Below are 22,416 nucleotides of genomic sequence, written 5' to 3' on the forward strand. Positions count from 1 at the left end.
TGTAAATAAATTCAGCTACTACCTCTTCAATAATGTCATCTTACACAATCACAGAATATCCCCAGTTGGAAGGGAACCACAAGGATCATTGAGTCCAACTCCTGGCTACACGTAGGAGCACCCAAAATTCAAACTGTATGTCTGAGAGTGGTCCAAACACTTCTTGAACTCAGGCAGCTTGTTGCCCTGGGGAGCCTGTTTCAGTAGCAAACCACTCTGTGGCAAAGAATCTTTTCCCAACCTGACACAGCTCCACACCATTCCCTCTCTCCTGTCATTGTCACCAGTGAGCAGAGATGTTGACCAATGACTGGTCCTTGTGCATCCTACCCTCGATATTAATAACCAGCACATTCCTGTACCACCCCACATACTGACATGAACACAATATATCCCACAGCAGTCATTATATCCAGGATATCAACTTTTTAGTCACACCGTACAATGCAAGATATGTAAATAAGACATGAAACAAGACAGGAAGTATCAGGTGTATTACATAGGTTGCCCTAAAAGTAATGCCTCCTATTTATTTCCACGGAAACAACAACAGATACAGTGTACATAATAGCACTACTTGATAGAGCAAATTCTCAGCTATAAAACGCTCTTTTTCAACACAGTCACTACCATTAGCTATGTACTTTGGACAGCAATGAACGAGAGCCTGTATGTCACACTCATAAAAATCTGCACGAGGAGAGGTGACCCACTGTTTCACAGCTGCTATGACGGCGTTGTTACTAGGAGAATGTTGCCCATGCACTCAGACTTTCATTAGTACAAACAGATGGAATAGTGAAGGAGTCAAATCCTGGACCGTACAGTGGGTGTGGTAGGACAGTTCAACTGAGATTGGCAATCTGCTCCATGGTCTTCAAAGTGATACAAGGCCTGGCGTTACTGTGTTGCAAGACAAAAGTTGTCCTTTTCACTGGCCTGACTCTGGAAGTTCGAGTCTTCAACTTAGTCAGCATTGTGACACAATGGTCATAGCTGATGATTTGTTTGGCTACCAGGAAATCCAAAAGGATCACCACTTTCCTATTCCAAAAGACCGTGCTTTACCCATCAACAGCTGTCTTGAACTTTCTCTTCAATGGGGAATTCAAATGTCACACTGCATGGACTGCCATTTTGACTCAGGCTTGTAGTGGTAACACCATGTCTCATCACTGGTGATGACGTGATCCAGGAAACTGTTTTAGTTTAATAGGTCCAGACATACTTGTGTAGGGTGTTTCCTCAGTTCCTGTATAAGTATTCATGGGACCTGGCACAAAGAGCTTGTGATATTTCTATGTTGCCATATGGTTTCCAACAAACAGAAGCCAACACTCAGCTACATCCACAGTTTCCTGGTCACAAACCACCTATACATGCTGATGAGCTGATCAAGACACTCTTCATTTCGTGGTGCGCATGACCCTCAAGAACATGATCTGTCCTATACATCGCTGTCACCACTGCTGAAAAGCACCACCCATCATCTCATGGTACTAACATCCATTGCTGGGTCTCCATAAACATTCAGCAAGAGTTGATGAATGTCAGTAGGCTCCAACTTTTCCACACAGCAGAATTCAGTGACACACCTTTGCTTCATATGCACCTCCATGTCAGACGCCATTGGTCAGACTGCCCCCTGCTGCCATCCGTCACACAGCAACAACATGGAATGGAATACTGATGGGAAGGTTTAATCTCTACTGTCATAACACCAATAGCTGCCTCTGACATCATGAGCCAACATCATAGGCTCATAGATAGGAGGCATTACATTCAGACTTTCAGAGCAGCTCTCATACATTTAACTGTTCATCTGGTTTGCTCTTTCCATACATCTTCAATTTGCTATAGATACTTCTATTAACAGAAGTTCTTCTATAACCAGAAGTGAAAAAACTACCAGCAACCGCCATGCAGAAGGCTTTTTTTTTTTGTGTGATGCTAAGAATTTGCAAGTGCAAGAAACACATTATCTGCAGTTTAGTGTTAGATGACAGACACTGTACAAGCTATGACTGCCCCTATTTCAATCTTTTATATCTGACTAGCACGTTAAAATACGGGTCAGAACAGTTATTTCAAGGGTACCTGACAAAGTTGGCAGTGATTGCAATATTTTTCTCATTTTGGATTTTTCCTGGACTTCACTTTTCTAGGATTTCCTTTCATGTTCAGCATTACTCTTATTCCTCTTTGTTTACACCTTGAAAATATGCAGATTGATGGATAAAAAAATATGCAGGAAACTACAAATACATCTTTTTTTCCCTCTAGTGGTTATTAAAAAAGAAAAAACATGTAATTTGTAGATCTAATTATAAGCTACGTATAATTGAATGTTCACTTTTCAACTTTACTATCCATGACTGTTTAAGGTGTGCTGTACTGTCAACTTACCACTACAATTCACAGAACTAATTCAGTGCAAACTGTTTTCCTAACATATAGCAATGCAAACGTGAGCACCAGCATTAGGCTCGCCATAATCCGCTGCTGCAGACAGCTGCACCTGTTCAAACTGTTATTTTCCCAGTTCTGTATTTTCTCCAACTACCACTTTATATTCTATTACTTCATGTATTTTACTAATGTTAGTTTGCATGAATTAACTTCACTTGTACATTCTGCACTACAGAAATAACACTGCTTATACATCATGACCCAAATCATTCCTCTTTTCAAATCTATCTTTTATATTTAGCAATTCCCAGCTTCCCACTACTTAAACTTCTTCATTGAGAAGTACAAGCAATGGGAAACAAACTTACTCCATTTACATGCTATACCTGCCTGCCTCTCAAGTAACTATGGAAGCACTAATATTAACTTTGTTTTGCTCAAGCTTTAATATTCTCAGGTAAGGTAAAACAAGACACAAAATACGTGGTGCATTTCAAATGTTTTCAGAAAATATGAGAATGGCCAATCCTACTTGGAATCCCCCCACTCAGACACACCACATTAGATAGTTTTTTACTGCTGAAAGAATGGGAAATTCCAGCGTTTCTAACACCTACACAAGAGCACAAACACAAAGAAAATGCATCTGTTCCTCTATGACTCAACTAACAGTACCCAACTTTCTTCTGTCAAACAATCTTTCTGTTGCTAACCTTAACTATTCTGACCCCCTGCCACCATCCAGTGACTGCATGTCAAGGCTGTGGAAGGAAAAAATAATTAAAACCAACTATGTTCTGCCATTTGGAAGAACAAAACTATGAAAAGATCCTATGCTGTTCCAGTCTCAACTTTGAAAATTGGTGGTCACTAAACTGCTTCAGCATCCTCATGCCTAGGCTGTACCCTTTGCATTTTCCAAGCACCAGCCTTTCACTAAGAACAAACTTTTCACAGCCCTTGAGAAAGTCCATTAACCTTTACTCATTGAGCTGGTTAGCCTTGAAAAAGAAAAAAAATACTTCTACAACAACCAGACAGAGACAAACTTCAACAATTCGCCTTAAGAATTCTGTCTTCACTTAGCCTATAGTCTGACATGCTTTTTGGCATACAGCAAGAACATCATGGATCTTACAGTAAATAATGGTCTCCAGAGAGGGAAAAAGAAAAAGGGAGCTGTCAAATTTGAATACAGTAGGAATAACAGCTGAGCATAAAGAAAGTATGTTGGTGAGGCCAGCATGGGGGAAATACGGGGAAGAGAACTGAAAATGGGAAGACATGAGCGGCAAACTGAGACTTGCTAGGTGAGAATGGGCCTGAGAAGCACATTATGGAAAATAAGGCACCAGAAAAGCCTTATTGAAAATAAAAGCAAAACACCTTACTTACTCTGAAGAACTCCAAAACACATGATAGCAGATATGCTTGCATAAGCAACTCTTTATTTTTGCCTCGCGCAAGAATTGTCATGGGTATTGTAAGTTAAGCCCAGCAGGGAGCTAAGTGCCATACAGCTGTTTACTCTCTCCCCCCAACTCACAGTGCAACAGGAAAAGAGGAAAGGAGGAATAAGAAGCAAGAATACTTGTGGGTTGTGATAAATACTGTTTAATAAATGAAGGAAATATAGAGGAAGACTGAAAGAAAACAAGAGAAGCCATGCAATCACTTGCCACCTCCCACAGGCTGATGGATGCCCAGCAAACTCCCACACAAAAGATGTCCGAACTGCCTAAGTCCCCTTTCTCCCTTCCATTGCTGAGCGTGACATTATGTAGTAAGGAATACATCTTTGGTTAGTTCAAGTCATCTGCCTGCTCATGTTTCCTCCCAGCCTCTTGCATACTCCCAGTCTGTGATGTTGGGTAAGCAGCAGGAAGGCCTTGATGCTGTGCAAACACCGGTCAGCAACAACTAAAGCACTGCTGTGTTATCAGCATTGTCTTGGTCACAAATCCAAAACACAGCACCATACCAGCTGCTAGGAAGAAAATTAACTCCAGCCAAGCCAGACCCAGTATAATGGGAAAACTAAAGGAAAACCACATGCTCTCTACACAGGAACCAAGTGTGAGATTTTGAACAAGCACAAAGTGCCCATTCATCGGTATAGTTTCACTCCCAAACGTCCAGCTGTCAAACCATTTCCAACTGGACATTCAAACTTGTTGGTGTTTTAGACTGGTAGAGCAAAGGCCTACCATTTTTCCGGAATAGCAAAACTGATTTTTTATTTGTCTGGCTCTATGACAGCATGTATCACAGCACTTGCAGAACATTTCAGAGGAACTCTTTAATAAACTGTAGTAGATGGCTATAATCCCTCAGTATGGATTCTGGAAACAACCCACAGACAAAGGTTCAGAAGGAAACCTACCCAAAGTGTTATCCCATGGCTGTTTAATACAACAGTTCCAGCTCCTGAAGCACAAACCTCTCCACACTGTCAGACATGAAATATGACAATCACTAATCCAGGACCGCATAAGGCCCAGAAACTGATTAAGTGGCAAGTCTCACTTGCCTTAAACAAAGCTGTCAAATAATTGGCTTTGAGACACGTACAAGGTACTTATTAGGGGATAGTGATGATTAAGAATACCAAATTAAATACATAAAGAAAGTTTTACTTCCTCAGAGGAGGTCTGGGGGAAACAAGGCTTGAAATAGGAGGAACCTAATGAAAAGATCTTCAGATTTTTATAACATCTCTAGAGACGTTTCAGAATACACCAGGCAAGCCAGAAAGAAAGAACCTAAGAAACTCTAACCTCTGCTCTCCTAAAACGTGAAGTGACAATGAAGTCTGATGAGAGGTTAAACTTAAGTGCCAGCAACTCTAATTTCTATGGAATAGGTGGTACCCCAAAAGCCATTAAATGTGACAAGAGGGGGTAAGAAACATTTCATGAAGGTTAAGCAGTATACTGCAATCTACATAGCAAGACTCAACTATTCTGGGTCAGTCTCATTTTGTCTTTATATTTCTAGCTTCTACATGTGCAAATTTCTACATTTACTACTTACAACAACTTAAGCTGCGTCAAGAAAAAAAGCAGATGTAGGTTTAAAAACACAGGATTTTTTTCTTAGTGTAAATCTATTTTCCTGTGAACTTATTTCTGTGAAGACAATATGCAAATATTGAAAATATTTCTTTGCACTCACCTACACAACCATATTTTCTCACAGATGTTAGAATACAACTCCCCAGAGAAAAGATCATCTATCACTAGACAGCAATATTCCATCTGTTGGTTTCACAGACACAAAGCGAATTCCTAGGTATTAAAAGAAGGCCATTTGTGATCCTGCATAAGCTGGCACAGAGAAAAGAATAAGAAATTTCATACAGTGGTTTCTTCTCTTCCACAACTGGTCTGTTAATTACACATTAAATATATCTGTTGATTCACATCATTTTTAATGTTTGCTATTGGTGGTACCTGATACGTTTGATTTCTTAAGTCCACCTCATTTCTACTGATTATTATTACTGAGGCTGGAAACGCAGCACTGTTAGGAATTGCCAACTCAAAGTGATGTTCTGGAGGATTAACACCAAAAAAACCAACAACTCAATCACCCTGAAGAACCGAGTTTTTAAGTGACTAATACAGAGGACAAAATTGGATACATAACTCAGTTAAGCTGGGGAAAAACACAAGCAGTTAATAATATTAATGTTCAAATAGAACATTTCACACTTAACTTTTACATGGATGCAAACAGCAAATAAATGAACAACAAAAATGGTTAAGACAAAGATCTACTGAAGGAAAATTTTATCTTCTCCAAAATGAAAATATGTTCACTATCCACAGGTCAGATCACGAACTGAAAGAGAAGGTTGTACTGCCAGTAACTTCCAGTGCTAAACAAACAACACACTAGGAGCATCAACCAACAACAAAGAATCAACACAAAATTAGACTGTTAAAAGATAGGTTTGAAATAATTAATTTCTCAGTCACTCTATTCGCTCAGCCCATGATTCCACACATCCTTACTATTCACACAGCTCCACACAGAATCACTCTTCTCACCCCTCAACGTCTCGCATGCATTTTTTCTCTGCTCTCCACTGATCTTTGTAGTTTGTCATCACATAAAGCCATACAGCTGAGCATGACCTAACCTACACCATGGCTTTATCTACACTGCATTTTAGAGAAAGGAGTTTTTCATTCCTTACACTACTCATGCCTTAAACATGTATGGTCTTCTATTATTTCCTTCCATTTTGGTCAGAACCATAGATGATGTTGCTGTGCTACTTCCTCAACGAAAATATTGCCTTGGCCATTATTCAGTTCCATGAAAGATACCTAAGACACTGAAGACATATTACTCTGCAGTAATGTATGCACCCTAGGAGCGTTTCTCTCTTTTGCTAAGAACATACCTGGATTTATGTAATAAGACATAACTACCTAAAATCAAAGATATATGATGCATATCAGAGGCTCTTACTTCAGTAAGATCACTTACGTGGTACAACAGCTACTGAAAAAGTGACATCTGTCTTTGTCTTCCCTGTTGCTCCCTCCAGGTGAAACGGTGTTCAGAAGCCCCATCCCACAGAGCTGCTGCAGCCATCAGCGCCAGGCTTTCCTCAGCCACCCAGCAGGCCCAAGGCTGGCACACCATTCAGGACAAACACAAGAACCAGCAGCATCACACAGTCATCAGGAGGTTCACACTTCCACGAGCCAGCAGTACTTAAGCTTCGAGCCCAAACAGAGTGTCTGTCATAATAAACGTTGCTATAAAGACTTTGTTCTGAAGATCAGGAGTTTGACCAACTTTTAAAATCTTTAAAATTTCACACCCACACATAACATACAAGCAGCCAACCTCAAAAAAAAACCTTGTTTTGAAATACTACTCATCCAATCTACTCTCTTTTCCTATCCAGACAACAGAAGGAGATAAAATTAATCAAAACCTCACCACTTGACAATGTTTAAGAGATTTGAACAACACTAGCATTTCTGCTTCTACTGAAATCCTCTTCTCCCTTGCAAAGAGCACCTGATGGGCAGTCAAGCTGTGTTCTGGCACTTTGGCAGCAAGAAGCACAGCAGCCCTGAAGTCACAAAACCAGAAGGGTTTTGGAATGATACATTAAGCATTCCCTCTCTAGAAGGAAATGAAAAAAGACCCACCTGCTCCAGGGTGAATGCCACCAACCATGCACTCTCACATCTCTGTACTGCATGATCCTGTACTCTGTATCCTCACCGAGTCCTCAAGCACAGGGAACATGTTATGTGCATGAAACAAATCTACTGTACACCACTATATACACTTCTGGCACTATATCAAATAATAGGACATAAATACAATAGAAAAAAAATGGCTCATTTAGTCACGCCCTCTCACTGGAGGTCACTGGTTCAATTAGAAACTCCCTCTCCCTTTTCTGACCTTGCTTTCATCCTCCCACATTGCTTTCATTATTGTCCTCTCTCATTTCCAGTCCCCATAAAAAGAAAATCACAGAACTACAACTGCAACCTAAATACAGCTTGCACTATCATCAGTGAAAGGGCTGATTTCTGAACAACTTAGAGAAGTAAGCAAATTCACCAGTTTGTACTAGTCAGGCTGCATTTAGGAAAAAAAAAAAAACCCTTCATTTAGTAAATCATCGTGATTTCACATGATTCCAAAAATCAAAGTCAAGTCCAATGGAGACAGAACTCGCACAACTGTGCCACAATAAGGAAAGAAAGCCAGGAATGACAACTTACTCAGGAATAATAAAGTGACTAAACCTATTTCACTAGATGTATTTTCCCTGCTTTGATTTTTGCTGTAGGTACCTGCTGCAAGAACCTACAATACCTCAATAATCTCAAGTATACTAAAGAAGTTAGAAATAATCAACTTAAAGCATGTCATTAAAATGGTAGGATGGTGCGAAGTGTAAGAAACACCATCAGAAATGACTCCATTTATAACAATTCTATTAAATACAAATCTTTTTGACTGATTCCCTGATGTTGGCTCAAATGCTCATGGAAAACTACAGATTTGCACGTGTTTATCTCAGCAGCTGAAAGAGTTACCAGGTTGAAAAAAAATCAGCATGACAACAGAATCTCAGCCTCTAAAATGTAATGAAATCTGCCACAGCTACTGCAACTGCATAAGGAATGTGCAATATAAGGCTGATTAGTTTTATCTTCATCCACTCAAAAAAAAAGTGACCATTAAGAAAAAAAAATAGTGCACACAATTAGCCACTAAAATAATGGTAAGCTGCTCATACAAAAATAGTCTGAAGCAGAGTTCCACATTCAAAGCTTTCAGTGACAACCACTTTGCTGAGCATACAGTGCTTAGAATTCCTCTTTTCCCTCCAGCCCTGTCTACTTCCCACTGTATCTCACCTTGCACGTTACCTGCAAACAGATATTTCAACTGAGAGGTTGATTTTTATTTCTTAAGAAAGTGATTCTATGTACCCTACTAAACCATAAATAGAATTATCACCTGGCCTTTAATAATGACAACAAAACCAATCCACTCTCTTGTCTTTTTAATAAAGTAACTTGCCAAATATGGTAAGAACACAGCTATTGAGTAATAGAACAATGCTTTTTATGGCTACTAACTGACCACGATCACAACCAAATAAGATTTAGTCTGAAGCAGAACAGTTTTAGATGCACAAGGAACCAATTCTAAAAACCCCACTGATTGTTGCTTCTGATGCCAAACATTTGACTAAAGTCACAAATTGGACTCGGAACAACACTTGTTAAAACTGGGTTCCTGTCAATATAGGAACCTTTCTGTACATTATAGTATCTGAGGTTTTGCTCAACGTTGCTTTCTTTCCCCATCTGAATCAATGCCTGCAGCATCCAGAGAACAGCTTCCTCTCCGTAAAGAGATCTTCCAGCCCATTCCTAGCTGGGTGAGCAGCATTCATCATCTGTGCAGAAGGCAACTTACAAAAAATTGTAGTTAAGAAAGAAAAAGCACAAAACAAGTTCACGGTTTTCTTTGAATTGCCACTTCACAGTAATGCCAAAAGTACCTTGCAGAAGCAGAAACTGTGAATGACTTAGCAAGGAAGTGGTAAAGAACCATACCGAACTTAAAAAGGAGGAAGATCCTCAAAAAGCCAGCCTAACCTCACTAACCATACATACCATGTATGTATTTCTTTTGAACAGTTCTTGATGAAATAAGTGATTCTTGACAGGGAAAGTTGCCGCCCAGCTCAACATTTCTAATTACTGTTCTATAAAATAATAGGCTAATGACTCTTCTGTGTGCTTTTTCTTACCCTTTTTACTACATAATCGAAGAGGCTTCATTACTTCAGTGACTGCTTCCTATCAGTACAAGGCCAAGGAGAACACACTAATCTGTCCCTAAGGGGCTTACGGTGTCCCCAGCTGCCAGGACCGCTCCAATCTCCTCAACCAGCTTCCACCACACCGCCTGCAGAGCTCAGCCTTTCCCAGGGAGCCAGTTCAGCCCACCCATCTGTCACACCACACCCTAATGCACTGGGAAGCGGGAGACCATAGGGAAAACTGGTTTTGGTTGCATAAAGCTGTTTGGTCATCTCAAGCTCGACTGTAACAGAAGCCAAAGAAGACACTGTAACTCTCATAGAGAGGAACTCTGTGCAAGAAAATAAAACAAAGAATAATTAAGTTACCTAGAAGTTATAAAACTGAATAACCTACAGTATTTTAATTCTTGAGTGACTCAAATCTGTTGTTAAAAATCAAGAATGAAAATGAACCCTTTTGAAAAGGAAAATGACTTCAAGAAAACAAGTCTTAAACATAATTAAGAGATCTTGTTAGTGGACTGAGACCCTTAGCTGAAGTTAAGCTTAGCAGAGTACAGGACTGTCACCCAACTGCAGCCAAAACTTAATGCAACATGACAGTGAAGTGTACTAATACCTTTACAGTCTCAACAGGCCCATCAACAAGTTCTTCTGTGACAGCTGAGTCACTACTCTCAACTGCCTCTGTCGGTATTAGATCAGGACAAGCAGACATCCACTCATGTCTCAGCTGCCCCAAATCTCAGCTGGACCACAGCTTCGCAACAGCTGCGCTGCTGTCACCGCCAAGCACAGGTCTCACCAGCCAGCTTCCTTGCAGCTACCCTTACCTTTCCACACACACCCAACACAGCACCTGGCACAGCTTCCCACACACTGATTCAAGGGGGGAGGCGGGAGACAAGCGAGCTTTATTGATTCAGCAGGAATACACTAAGCAGTAACATAACCACAGTGCAGCCAACAGGAACAGCGAGAGGAGAACATGACCTCCCATGAGAAGGCTGGTACAGACCATTTTAATTGTATTTTAAATGATGTAATAGAAAAAAAGAATATTTGTATATTGCATTTACTGATCTCACTTTAGGAACTCTATGATACAATCCTCAGCCTACCAAAGCAAAAGTTTCAAAAGCCATTTAGAAAAGCCTTTACTGTACTTTCATAGTCTTAAAGAACACCTTTGGAATATACCCTATCATCTCCTTTCTCCAGCCTATCAGTCAGCTACACCAACTTTTTATGTTTTGGAAGCTTCTATAAAAACTAGACAAACAAACAACAAAAGAACACACAACGTCATCATTTCTATTTCCTCTCATTTCTTTTCCTCCTCCAACTTCCATGCTGCAGTAACACTTCCAAATGTAAAATGGAAGCAGCTCCTCCTATTCATTAAAAGAAAATTACTGCAGTTATGTAAGCTTACTTCTATGCAACTGTGCCTCATCCACTGCTTCTAGATTTGTAGAACAATTCATAAATAATTATCAGTGTTAAATCAGAGAATAGGTATCAGCTCATAAGCTGTGTTGTGTTCTAAGTGTCAAATAAAATTAGTCTCCACAATAGATGTGATGACACAAAACCTGTGAGCACGCATACTCTTTAACAAAGCTGTACTTGGCACCAACCTGTTTTACAAAATTACAGGTTTTCCTAGATTTCAGACATTTTCTTCTTGCATCACTCAGGAATTATGTGGTTGCACTAACATTAACTGGGCGCAGTTGCAAAATGAGCTGTCAGTATCCTAGAATTAATCAATCTCCAGTATATTGTTTCGTAATTAAGCTTCTGAATACTTCATCCCATGAATATAAAAACAGCAGCAATAAACACACATTCCAGAAAAGAGGGAGAATTAGAGGCTTTTTTCACTTTCTAGGACAGCCATTCTTTGTCAATCCCTCTGTGCTTGTGCTAGCAGTCTACAACCAGGGAGCATTTTATATAAACAGAGTATTCTTAAACCTTTAAAATCACACAAGATGGCAAAATTAGGTGCTGCTCGGCCTGCAATTTATAAAACTGCATTTTAATAACGACCATTTAAAAACATCTAAAAGCTTCAGTGGGTTTTTTTGTTTGTTTGTTTGTTCAATTGACTCATGGGTAAATTAAGTCATCAATTCAGACTTCAACGACTGCCGTGGCAGTAATAAAGGAGTGTTCCCACACAGGAAAGAGACAGAAACTCATATTCCCATTAAACTAATACTTGACTTTGGAAAGAAAAAAAGAAAGTGGGCATTTATTACAAAAAAAAACAACACAAAAAATGCATTTCCGAACAAATAAGCTAGAAGTGACTTTCAATTACTGCTACTCTTCATTGCATAACTCATTTTTAAAAACAAATTGCTTGAGAAATTTCACCTCCACCATGCCTGCCATCAAATACAACAATATTTTTTATAACTGTTATTCTAAATGGGTCAGGGATTACCGAACAGGGCAATTAAACTGACACTCCAAAAACACACCTTCACTCTTTATCACAGCACATTTCTAATTCTCAAATGAAAAGTTCATGTTATGTGTCTGAGATGTCAGCAGACTAACACCTTCTTTTCCTTTCCTCTGGTATTATAGCATTGCAGTTCTCTTGCACAATTACACATTTCTCTTGTGCCAAAATAGCTTTTATAGGCTATTTTTCCTAAGAAAAAGAATCTGCAGAGCACAAAATGCAGAACAGTTATTATTGTCCATTTTTTTTAATGGAAATTGTGTGAATCATACTTAATTCAAGTAGGCTTGCTTTTCAGGTTTGTCGAGTTTAAACTCCACACAGATGCAAATTACTGGTAAAACTTCTCCCTGAATCTTAATGAGGTACATTATAAACTATGAAGCCAACTTGAAAACAAGAATGTTTTTAACATGAACTTCACCAGACGGAGGTATTCTAAGCCATCAGTAGGACATCAGAAGGAAGCTTTACCCAACAGTACTCAGATCTTACATGATCTCTTGCCCAGGTCTGCCACGACACAGATTTCCCAGAAAAATGCTTGTGCTGGCACCAATTCGTGTGTGAGGATTTTACTGCATGATAAGCGTGCCTAAGCAGTGCTGCGAAGGCTCCCAACTGCTGAGCTCTGAACCCAACCTCTTTTCAAAACATTGTCTCATCCTTTCAAGTACATTCAGGCCAGAAGGGAAAGTAAATTGTCAAAGCTGTTTTGAAGTACAAAACCACCAAATTTCAGAAGGCATTTTAGTTAGCAGCTACCACTGCCTTATTCGTACCTTGCCTGATTCAAAAATGATAGCCAGCAAGGGAATGCCAAGCGTGTAGTACATGGAATGCACTGCTCAGCGGTGAGATTTCCCTTTCTGCCATTCCTGCTTACTGCTGCTCCAAACGGGGCAGTTGAGCTCTCCAAGAAAAATGGGAATCATGGACAAACGCAATAATTAAGGGCCAGAAATCAGGCAGGGAAGCTGAATTCCTGGGTTAAAGTGTACAGATGCCCATGCAGCCAAGATAAATGAACAGAAAGTTTCATTCTAAGCAAATTCTGGGGGTGACCTATATTAGAAACTGTGGCTTGGAGTTGAACACTACAGAGAGGCTGTATAGTGTCTTCTTCCAAGCCACTAATGCATTCTGGAAAATATGGACATGCTTATTAGCCTACTAACTGCAAAGAGTCCTTCATTGCTTTTGCTTCCCAGTTTATTAAAAAATTAATCTCATGTTAGAGAACTGATTATCCATCCTCGCTGTAACTTTGGAACCCATAATTCAGCTCTGCACATTGCTTTGAGTTCTACAAAAATTAGGGTCTGGGCAGACATTTCCAGAATACTGATGTCAATGAAAAAAGACAGGCAGAACTTCAAAACTCATCAGCTACGAAATAATTTGTCATCTCCATGTGCACACAGTTTTAGGGAACCGGCCTCAAGTGTATTTTTCAATAAAAAAAAAACAACATGGGTTGAATGCTAAATCTACTTATGACTATAAAGCTCTTGTAATAGGTAGCAAATTATGTTATATTTACTAGCCTGAAGAAAGTCTAAATTCTGGCAATTTGAAGATAAACACCAGAAAATTAATTCACTATGTATTTTTTTATTTTTATTTTTTAATTTCCCCAGTGGCTAACAGGTTGCTGCAATAATTTTGTGCATGTGTCAAGCTACCTGCCATGTTAGCTATGATGGTGAGTAACTCTTTAAAGAGTTGGTATTGTTGTGGAGACAGAGGAAGAACTGCAGGACTGTTTCTATGATGAGAAGGAGGGTAGTGGGAGAAGTGAAATGCGAGCGGCAGGTTTGGAAGCCTGAGGTATCTTTCACTTCTGCTTTGTATTTTTTCCATATACACAGGAAACTCCCTTGGGGGAGGAGAAAGACCAACTTCCCTACAGCTAAATACATGAACACATGTAAAGCAGTAAGGCCGTAAGCCTTAAGTGTTTCCATAACTTTTTTTTTTTTTAAGTGAAAAATTAGACAAAAAACTTAAAAACTGAGGTAGCAAAATCTATTTTTCCCACCTCCAAAATACTGTCAGACAACAAAAGCCAGCTTTGCAGAAGTAGGAAACTCAAGAGAAGCAAAAGGAAAGATCGGAATGCCTCCACACACAAGTATGTACATCAGGATCTACTTCAGTATTTACACAGCTGAGCCCCCTCCCTCACCAGCTCCAGTCCATCCCTTCATTTCCAGCAGTCCCCTTTTGGACGTAGAGTAAAAGCAGCACTGAGGAAGAAGGGCAGAGCTGACACAGTACACCTGAGGCTCAAGGCCCTCTGCTCCCTCTGCTATGGAATGCATGTGTTATGCTGAGTCAGTATGGCTAAGAGTCCAGCAGACCACTTGCTCATCTCCAACAGCAGGATTAATGGACAGCAGAAGAAGAGTAAGAACCAGACAAGCCTAGCTGGTACTTCCCCTGAAACTCTCTCCTTGTCTATGACTATTTTCAGTTCAGGGGATTTCTGAGCCCAATGCTCACGCCAGGAATGAACACAGCCTTTATTAATAACTGTACCCTCACATGATCTAAGCACGCTGTAGACAGCAAAGGATGTATACTGCGTGCTACGGGGACCAGAGGGGCAGAGAAGAGACCAAGGGAGCATTCAACTATAACATAGGACTGCCTTGGATGTATAGGAGAACCCCAATGCAACAAAGCACTATCAGCATGATCAGAGTTTAAAGGTCATCCCATTCCAGAACTTTTAACACGCAGGCAAAGACAGTTCCACATTGAAGCAACACTTGAAAAGTGCAAATCACACAGCTCAGCAGCTGCAGGCATTGACCTGAAGGCATATGGGAGGCACGAGCAGAAAGCCCAACATCAGGTGCGGTATGAGAATACAAACCTTTCAATAACTGCAAGTAGCAACCCAAGAAGAAAGCACAACCAGGTTCAACTAGTCACATATTTGCTTTTCAAAAAGTCAATTTGACAGAGCTTCTGATGGTTCCATGCAGTTCTGCTTTGTTGCCATGAATACAGTTCCTTTACCAGATATTTTTAAGTTTTAAGAACACAGTAAGACTTTTTTCCCCCACTCTTCACAATACACAAGGAGCAGTGAGAGGGTCTGTGAGCTCCAGTTATCCCAATTGCTTTTGTAATGAAAAATGAACACGGTCCGTCAGCTCAGCTAAGCAAGCACCACTGCTCAGAACCTGTATGCCACCCAACAGATGAAGTTTTGAAGTCTGCAAATGAATACAAGCTACTCATAGGTATGATACCGTGCCAGGACTGGGGGCACTTGAAACTCTCAGTCCTCAAGATGTTTCTAACAGATACAATTAAATGTAGACACTGTACAACACAGTTAGAATAAGGAATCGTGAGGAATGAGACAAAGGCAAAAAGCAGGTGGACAATGCAATAAACAGCTTTGTGCAGAAGAAAATGTAGTGGATTTCATTACAGATATTTGGCAAAGGAGAAGTCAATACATGACTCAACTCTTAGGAGAAAAGCATGAAGCTACTTTTGGCTTCCAAGACAGAAATTAAGAAAGCAGCTGAAAAAAGGAAGAGATCAGAGTCACAAGGAGCTACAAAGATCTGGGACAAAGCTTTAAGTGCTTGCTTCTTGTTTCTACAAGCGTAACCCAGAGCCGCAAGTTTGAATTTTCAAAGGTTCCTTTTATCAGAGGAGAAAGATTGCACACATCAAGACTGGCTGGTCAGAACCACTATTCAATTCTGAGACCTGCAGGCCATGCCTACTTAATTTTTTTTGCAGAATGAAGAGGGAAGGAGTGCTTCAGCCAAAGAGCCGCATCAACTGCTTCATCAGAGAGCAAACTGAGGCAGCAGTTTTGCAGCTGAAAAAAACTAAACAACAGCACCATTGCTGCACATCAACTTGAGCAACACCTGGATGTTAGCCTTCAGAATGAGTGATGCAACAACAGCAGGCAAGTTCATGGCAAGTGCATCACAAAATCTACAAACCAGTAAGGATTCCTTCTCTGATGAGAAAGACAGACACTGAAGAGAAATCCTACAGTTGAACTTCAAGTTTTTAACCCATATCAAATCACCCCCGCACGAATACTGTTTCCGTAAGGTTCCAAGAAGGTGTTAGGAAAGGCACAACTACTGCTTGTATTCAACCACTGATTCAGGCAAAAAAGAAAAGCTACAATTTTACTGATAGTTACCCCTTTTAACCCATTCTATGTTAGGAGAAACTTTCTGTAGAGTAAATACCCATTCAAGCTGTAAAACAAAGCTGTACAACAAACTATCTGAAGTTGATTCACACATTCGCACAAACATTTTGGACATTGCTTAGTTACAGAAGTTAGCTCTCAAGAACTGCTCTCAGCTTTACTTTGTTTACTTTCAGCATTTCAAAAACAATCCTTTCTCCCAGTTCTGTTGCTTCTGAAATGCATCGCCTCAGTAAGAACAAAGTGTTCCCTTTCTTCCCTACTTTCAATGCATTCCCTACAAAGGCATTAGCAACAGATTGCAGCAGTAACTCTCAGTCCATTTGAAGTTCTATTTTATCCATCTCTCTTGGAGTAGTAAAAGGATAACAGAATAGCAATAGCTTCCCAAACACATCTAAAATCATGAACAGGACTGCAACAAGACTAAAGAGAGAAGGATAGAGAAAAGAAATAACAGAACTCCTCCAAAATAAAGTGATCCTCTACTGTTTCTACCCCTCCCAACGTTCCTCCCTTTACATCGTTAAACTTTATTATCTTTTTTTTGGCTTTCTCCATATAACTTAATTCTCCACACCTCTCTGCATACATGTTTTGCTACAACAGATACTTGGGGTTCTTGAATCTATTTTCTCCCCAATCCTCACAAGTTCTCTAAGTTACAGCAATGAGGCCTTCAGCTGCGAGACAACAGCACAGCAGTGAGAAACACTCTCTCAGGATCAAAGACACCAAATCAGGCCAAGCTCTAAGTTCCAAAAAGAAAGGAACAGGGTTTGGACCTAATGAAACATGCAACTGATGCTTATTGTATTGGCTGAGTCATAACAGTGACTTCCTCGTTCTGCAGATAGCGGTGGTGATGCTATAAACACACCATGAGCCTCACAGCAATAGCAACAACTGACACGACAGATGAACTTGATGGATTCAGAGTAAGAAACAGTACGGTTGGGAAGTTCTCTGGAAGTTCTGCTGTGAACAAACGCAGCTGAATACAGAATGCCCAGAAACAAACTTCATAGAATAAAAAAAAAAAAGGAGAGAAAGTATAATATATATGTACTAATCCATTAAAAAAAAAAAAAGATGGATGTAAAAGCAAAATTAATTGACGCCTGGTCACAAAAGTCAGGAAATAACTAAAAACAAGAAATAACACATCATTTCAATACACTGTATATACATAACAAAAAGCAGATTGGGTCTGAATTGGAGTTAGAGGAAAGGAATGTCAAGCAGTGGCTGTAAACGTCCTTCGACTAATTTTAAACAAAAGGATAGAGTATAAGGAAAATAATTTGGACACTGCTAGGATCACAGAATAGCTCAGGTTGGAAAAGACTTTAAAGACTGAGTCCAACCACGACCTAACCATACTATGCTAACTCTAACAACCCTCTGCTAAATCATGTCCCTGAGCACCACATCCAAATGGTTTTTAAACACATCCAGGGATGGTGACTCAACCACCTCCCGAGGGAACCCATTCCAGTGCTTAACGAAGTAGCATAGTATAGAATAGTGTCTGTCACCTAAAGAAAAAAACAAGACTGATCACTTCTGAATGAAAACACCTGAAGTCTGGACATTACATAGGAAAATACTGAAGGTAACAGACACAGTAGCAAAAATGTAATCAGTAAAATCTATGTTTAAAAAGTACCTTAAACAACAATATTCACAATTTCAATGCTATGCATTTGAAGTACGCAGGACAACTTCTGGTCAGCAAAGAAGCCTCTCATCTCTGCAGATGTAATACTAATCACTGCCTAATAACTTCTGGCAAATGTTGGCCTGTTGCTTTTTTTTTTTTTAAGAACTGCTCTAACTGAAAAAGATGAACTTCTAGATTTGAACTGATGCAATACAACCTTCATGACTATGCAAACTGACGAGTGTTGAGTAGTCTACCGATAACTTCAAGTGCCATACAGCAATAAGATAAAGCAGTTGAGAAACAATCAGTTTTTCTGATTGTACACTAAGTGAGCAGTATAAAAATGAATCTGTCTAAAAAATATCTGCATAATTTACTGGATATGTCCAGAATTGTCTTATGCGTCTTATTTCCATACAGAAATTCAGCCTAGATTCAGTGAAGTCAGTGTGAGTGTTCAGTTATCTTCCAAGATCAGCTTTCATCTACTGCTGTCTCAAAAGCTCCATGCAGATGCTGCAGCTTGTTAGAAAGAAAAGTGATTTTACAGCTCAAGGAATCAAAACAAACAGAAAAAAAAGAGTTGCCTTAAGCTTCCTAGCAGCCTTGGAAATGGCTATAAGAAGCTGGACTGTTCTTCCTTTGCTATCATTTGAAGTATGACTTATCACTTCAGCAAGTCAATTACGAGCAGAACTCCTCAATAAACCTTTCTTTAAACACTGTTTCATAACTGCCCTTTTGTTTTGTCTGTTAACTATTGTGAAACACAGGTATTCTGCCCACTGCAAATAAAAACACGAAACGTTCTGACGTTGGTTTTAACGCAGCTCTCAGTACTTCCAGTGCTACCACCTATGTGTAAGCACTGCAAGCCATCTGTTGTATTATCAAAATCGAACACTAACTTGGCCAACATCTGTATTATTAAAACAGATATTTTAATAAGGTTTTATGCTTGCAGATTCCTATTTCTATGTCCATAACAGTCAAAATATACTTCGGATCTGGAGAACTCATTATCTCCTTTATCTATACAACATATTTACCTATTATACAGACAAATGAAGAGCCACATTCACCCCCATACTCGGTAGCCAAACAATGCTAGAAGTGATAGCAACACTTTAAGCTCAGCACTTATGCAAAGATCTCTGAAATACCTGAATTTTATATCATTATATCATTCACCTGGTATCACCTGTGCAGACTGAAACAGACTGTCACAATGCACTGTGTGCCACAAGCCTCCTTCAGAGAGCAAGCCTGGTCTTAATACTTCTTTTTATGAACTACTCAGCAAAGTTCATTACTGAGAGATTTGTAACGCACACGTAAACAAAACAAAAATAACGTCAATCACACAATATTAAATAAAAATTAGGAATGCAGAAAGGGAAAAAAAAGTCAGTAAAAACAACACTCCAGGACTCAGTGCTAGCATAGAAGTGTTGAACAGCAGAAGAAAAAAGTTCGGCCAGAAAAATACTTGGACAGAAAAGACACATCCAAAATAGTTTTTGCTATATCCCCCCACACTTCTGGAAGATATTACACTATGAAGGATTTTACAAGTCGTCACTGTGTATCTACTACAAAACTAAGAGAGCGTGAAAAGAAACACACACACGCAGAAGAATACCAGTCCTTCAATAAAACTTTTCCTTTTCTGACTTCTCACTACTGAAGCCACTGTTGGCTGGTTGAATCGGAAAGTAGTAAAGTATCCTGAATTTAAAAATAAATACTTATATAGAATTATTTCTTTTGTAGTATAAAGACACAGGTCCAGCACACTGTTGCACACACCACTTTATCTTTTTCCAGGCCCCGTTTATCCACCAGTCGTGCCCCAATCATCCATTATGTCTCAGTTACGAAAGAGTAGCACCTTCCTACTGCTTATACTAACATCCTTCACCAAAACACGTTCATTACAAATACAGTCACACTTCTTCACCGTGTTTTTTTCATCATGCAAACTAAACGCCTCAGGACGCTTGACACCATCCGCCCATCTCTCACCCTGTAACACAACTGCAGCAGGGACGGAAGGTACACCGCCGCCTGGTGAAACCCCACAAGCACTGACCAAAGCTCAGCCTCCAACCACACAGAGCAACAAGAGCCAGGCTGGAGACAGCAGTTCTACTTCCACCTCTCCACGGACTCTGCATCTGACCTTGGCAAGTCACTGTTTTTTTTGAACTTGTTTTCTCATGTTCGGGACATGAAGGACTTTCACGCAGAAGGCGAGAACAACAACAACAAAACAACCAAGTTTAATTATTATTTATTCTATTCTGCCAGCCTCCGCTATGGGATAAGCTCTGAGCGAGTGCCAGCCCCTCTCTGCTCGTCCAGACCTTCAGTCCGAAGGCCCCTTTATGCTACAACACTGGTGAAAGCAGTAAACAATTAATAGAGGCTCCTCTTACTGTATCAAAATCTGACAAAAGCTTATTTCCACTAATTGCTCTGCCAACCAAACACGTTTAACCTTATTTTCTACACTGGCCATTCCTAATCTATGCCTTGCAAAAGAAGCTCTGCCTGCAAGATCCACTGTTCCTAGCCAAAATTAAATTACTGAGTTAAAATAAGAGCTGCCAGGAAAAGGAAAGCAGGATATTGCCTAGAGTGTATTTTTTACTCTTTTGCCAGACCGTAGTAACAGCACAATTAGGGACCAGCATTTTGCACCATTCGATTCCTTCTCTCAGGCCTCGAAAATTCTGAATTTCATGGCTGCCTGATCAAGTTTCCTTCTGATACCGGGTTTCCTGGTAATCTCCCAAAGCACCACACATTGGAAGTATGCCACCAGTATAAGTGAGAAAAAAAAAGTGCAGATTAAGTGTTCTACAGACTAAGCAATCTTATCGCAAATACCAGTAGAAAGATCGTTTTCTGGCACATACAGGAAAATGTCTACACTTCTCTGTACTCACAATGGAAAAATTAAAAATATTTGTGTAGCTACTCACATAACTATAAATAATTAGATTAACGCTGACTACGACCCACTGCAATACAACTCTTGAATCTCACTAGAAAAGTTAAATGAAGTAACAGGTGTAATCTCACACACTGAGCAGTCAGAAACAACCACTTGCCAATGCCACTTGTTGCCTTTTACCACAAAAGCTGTGGCTTTGGAGCACATTGGTTAAATGTCACTTCATACAAGTTGTACCATTATAACAGAAAGGAGAAGAGATTTACTTCTGTACGAACACCTTCATCTTCACATTTTTCTAATGAACAGCCTAAATCATGAGATTACACTGTACACGGTGAAATCCTGCGTTCTTTCTTTTCTTGGTGAAAGGGTTTATCACTGCAAATACACCGTTTACACACTGACAAGCATAAGAGCATGAACGTGTATATGACTGTCCGGTTAATCACTCCAGCTGAAGTGAATGAAGTATTTTTTCAGCAAAGAAGGTTATTTTAAATGGAGTTCTGTACGCTGCCTCTGAGAAGCGGTCTGTGATGTCACAAAGAAATAAGCAATGAAAGAGTTTCTTCAGGCTGGAAAGAGCACTTAACATTTCAAAAAATAGCAGCAACCACAAAATACACACAGGTAACTTACAAGTAAAGCACACCACAACCTAAGCAGAACCCCAGGAAATAAGATAATGTCAAACTCTGAATTTAGACCTTACTTTTCCACAACTCAATAAGAACATCATGACATGGAAATAACTACTAATAATTTTCACTTCAATTTATCAGCTGCTTCTCTTTCTGAGTTTTTTACTCTGGAAAGGAATGACCATAAGTTCAGCCTGGAGAACAGAAGGCTGTGGGGTGACCTCATTGCAGCCCTTCGGTACCTAAAGGGAGCCTATAAACAGGAGGGGAGTCAACTCTTTGAAAGGGTAGATAACAGCAGGACAAGGGGAAATGGTTTTAAGTTGAAGGAGGGAAGATTTAGGTTGGATGTCAGGGGGAAGTTCTTTACTATGAGAGTGGTGAGGTACTGCAACAGGCTGCCCAGAGAGGTTGTGGATGCCCCATCCCTGGAGGTGTTCAAGGCCAGGTTGGATGGAGCCCTGGGCAGCCTGGTCTGGCATTAAATGGGGAGGTTTCTGGCCCTGTCTGTTTCTGGCCTGCCCTGCACTGGGCCATTCTGTGGTTCAGTGAAGACCATACTATTCCCTCATCTCACACAATCTTAATCATTAATTTCTGCAATTATGCTCAAGACAAATATGAAAAATGTGCAACACTAGATAAGAAGCACGTTACATAAAAAAGTGAAGTTCAGTAATACAATTTAACATCTATAATAGTAAGCTTAAAAAAGTTAAATAGAGCAATAATAA

At 39.8% G+C, this 22,416-nt stretch overlaps 1 protein-coding gene across 11 annotated transcripts in view; it reads right to left on the reverse strand.

Annotated features, from left to right (window-relative positions):
• Positions 1-22,416, reverse strand: part of RBPJ (recombination signal binding protein for immunoglobulin kappa J region) — a 143,775-nt gene that overhangs the window by 30,245 nt on the left and 91,114 nt on the right. Inside the window, exon 1 of one of the 11 annotated variants that reach the window (XM_004936138.5) lies at positions 7,584-14,429. The exons of 9 other annotated variants lie outside the window; for them this stretch is intronic. In XM_004936138.5, coding sequence (XP_004936195.1) covers positions 7,584-7,636 — 53 coding nt within the window. In that variant the 5' untranslated portion in view covers positions 7,637-14,429. Of the gene's footprint in view, positions 1-825; positions 6,827-7,583; positions 14,430-22,416 lie in introns of those variants that run through there. One more of the 11 variants, XM_040699295.2, reaches the window with a different exon arrangement.

This window comes from Gallus gallus, chromosome 4 (assembly GCF_016699485.2).
Source record: "Gallus gallus isolate bGalGal1 chromosome 4, bGalGal1.mat.broiler.GRCg7b, whole genome shotgun sequence".
Taxonomy (NCBI): Eukaryota; Metazoa; Chordata; class Aves; order Galliformes; family Phasianidae; genus Gallus; species Gallus gallus.